At 30.2% G+C, this 2,552-nt stretch overlaps 1 protein-coding gene across 1 annotated transcript in view; it reads right to left on the bottom strand.

Moving 5' to 3' along the window:
• LOC111700617 (fasciclin-2) overlaps positions 1–2,552 on the bottom strand; it is a 10,977-nt gene that overhangs the window by 5,932 nt on the left and 2,493 nt on the right. The window contains exon 4 of the mRNA XM_023471592.1: positions 1,834–1,884. Within this exon, the coding sequence (XP_023327360.1) occupies positions 1,834–1,884 (51 nt within the window). The remainder of the gene's footprint in view (positions 1–1,833; positions 1,885–2,552) is intronic.

The raw sequence follows: 2,552 nt of genomic DNA, 5'->3' as shown, positions 1-2,552 counted from the left end.
GGTTAGCTTGTTTTCAGTTAGCTGATTAGCTGGTAGCTGGTAGCTGGTAGCTGGTAGCTGGTAGCTGGTAGCTGGTAGCTGATTAGCTGGAACTTTTGTAATTAAATACCCATAATTCCGATCGCTTGATCTCGATATCCACAGTGTGCACATTTGAATTTTACGCAGAAATTGCTTGATCCCTTGTTTCCTGTTTTTTAATTGGCTGTTTGTTTTCCCCAAACGACACTCTTCACGGGATATGGAATAGGAATTAGATTAATCTGTAGAGCAATTAAGAGAAATCGAGATCGTGAGCAATCGAGATCAAGCATTGATCTTGATATCCAAAATACAAGATTGTTCCCACCTAAGGGTAAAAACCACACTTTTTGTAAGAATAAGAATGTTTTCTTCTATCTCAATTCTAAACGGTTTTCAATTTTCTAAAGTGCTTTACAACAGAATTGCACACTTTTCTCTCCACTAATGCATAGATTGCATAAATTGAAAACTAGAAAATATCTCGAAGGACAATTTTGGAAAAGAACAAATAATGATTAAAATGAAAAAAGATTCTGAGAAACGAAAAGAATATCTTTTTATTAAATTCTTGTAAAGTTTTCAAAAGCTTCTTTATTTATGTAGATTTTTTCTCAAAACTTCTCTCGCCAAATTCTTAATAATTTTTGCCAAAATTGCTAAAATTGCCCCCCCCCCCACACCCCAAACAAACGAATAACAAATTATTGCGTTTGAGTTTTAAACCTGATTTTACAGGTTAAACAATGAAGAGTATTGTCCTGCAAAACAGGATTTGATTGAAGAAAAAGCTGAATTAGGTCTTGCTAGTTGAACTAAACCCACCTTAACTAAATCTTTCCATTAAAGGGACTATATACCTAATTTTAACTGACCATTTATTTAAAAATTGGCAAAGATTAATTACGATGCCTGTTAAACTTTTGTCTCATTAATATCCTATCAGATACCTTTTTGTTTAAAGGATACCGTTGTGAATCGGACATGGAGATTCAATTGAAATGACGTCTAGAGTCCCTTTAACTCCGTCTTATGTAAGCTAACGTTTTTGTGTAACTCTCTGTATTAGAATCCTATAAGAGAGATTAAATGCTCATTATGGTAATCTCCGTATATCCAGCATACAGCCAGCATAATTAGAGAGGAAAACGAGAAATGAAAATATTTTAGATTTAATATTTTATGTTTAAGTGTTACAGGGATAATTTTCTCCAGAAATAAAAAAATTAAAAACCCAGTTTTTATTAAATACCCTGAATATCAATTGCGGATGTTCAAGTCAGTAAAATTATCAAACTAATTAAAAATACTAAACTTAAAATTTACTTTTACAGATATATCCCGCACTAAAAGAATAAATAACAAATTACGTAAAATGAATTCGATTAAATCGCAGTTACTTAAAGTTAAATGTAGACGTAATTTAAAGTGCTCTCTGTTTATATGGTGGCACATCCGGTTCACGACTGTATCTTTAAAAAGCTTTGAACGATCAATCATGCATGAGCTATCAATCATAATCTTGTTCAATGTTGGCAATTTTCAAATGTGGTTTCTCTAAAAAAGTGATTTGCGCATTTCTGCATCAGAAACAACGGAGGCAATTTTCAAAATTAAACAAATTTCATTCTACAAAACTAAGATTTTTCCACATTGATCTGAGCGAGGTTTAAAGGGTACTATAGTGAATCCAGCATTTCTTTTTTTAAATGGATCATTACTTGAAATAACAAGGACAGTCCCTTTAAATGTTTATTTGTTTTGAATATCTAGCCGTCATGTCAACAAGTTGAGACGTCATGGAAGTATTACCTCTCATCCTGGGGTATAAGGTTTCCGTTAGGACTGTACCATCTTAGATCCCTAAATTGTTATGATTGAAGTTTTTTTTATAAATGAAGAAATCAATGATTTAGGAAAAAGTAGATATGACAATTTCGGAAATTGAAAATTAATATTTGAATAAAGATTAATTTGAAAAATGGAAAAATTAAATTATAAAAATATTTCGTGTGATTTGAATTTAAAATGGTTTTGAATGTTGATGAAAATATTAAGGGAAGAGACAAAAAGAAAACCAAAATATAGAGTGTTTGTTTTTTATAGTGCAGAGGTGAGAAATATATGTTGTAATAAACCTTAATTGATTAGTCACATTTCAACTAAAAGGCTCATATAAAGATGTTTTTTTATATTTTCCTACAAGCATTGCCCGTGAAAAAAAAATTTGAAAAAAAATTGAGAAAAAAATTCGATTTTTTAGCCTATTACACCCATGAGTGTCAACAAAAAATTTCAGCCCAATCAGTCCAGCTATACGTAGCATATATATAAATGTCTTGTTTTATTATTTAGAAAAAAAGGTTCTTTTTTAAAGTACAATACGTTGCTTAGGATGCTCATAAATTGGATAAAAGAGAATTAGATTAAATTTATATCTATATATATTTAAACATAACATATGTAAATATAAATATGTATTTATATATACATATATATATATATATATATTAGCTGGTTAGCTGGTTAGC

Source organism: Eurytemora carolleeae, unplaced genomic scaffold (assembly GCF_000591075.1).
Source record: "Eurytemora carolleeae unplaced genomic scaffold, Eaff_2.0 scaffold88, whole genome shotgun sequence".
NCBI lineage: Eukaryota > Metazoa > Arthropoda > Copepoda > Calanoida > Temoridae > Eurytemora > Eurytemora carolleeae.
Note: the sequence above shows the minus strand (reverse complement) of the source record. Positions and strands in the feature narration are given on the sequence as shown.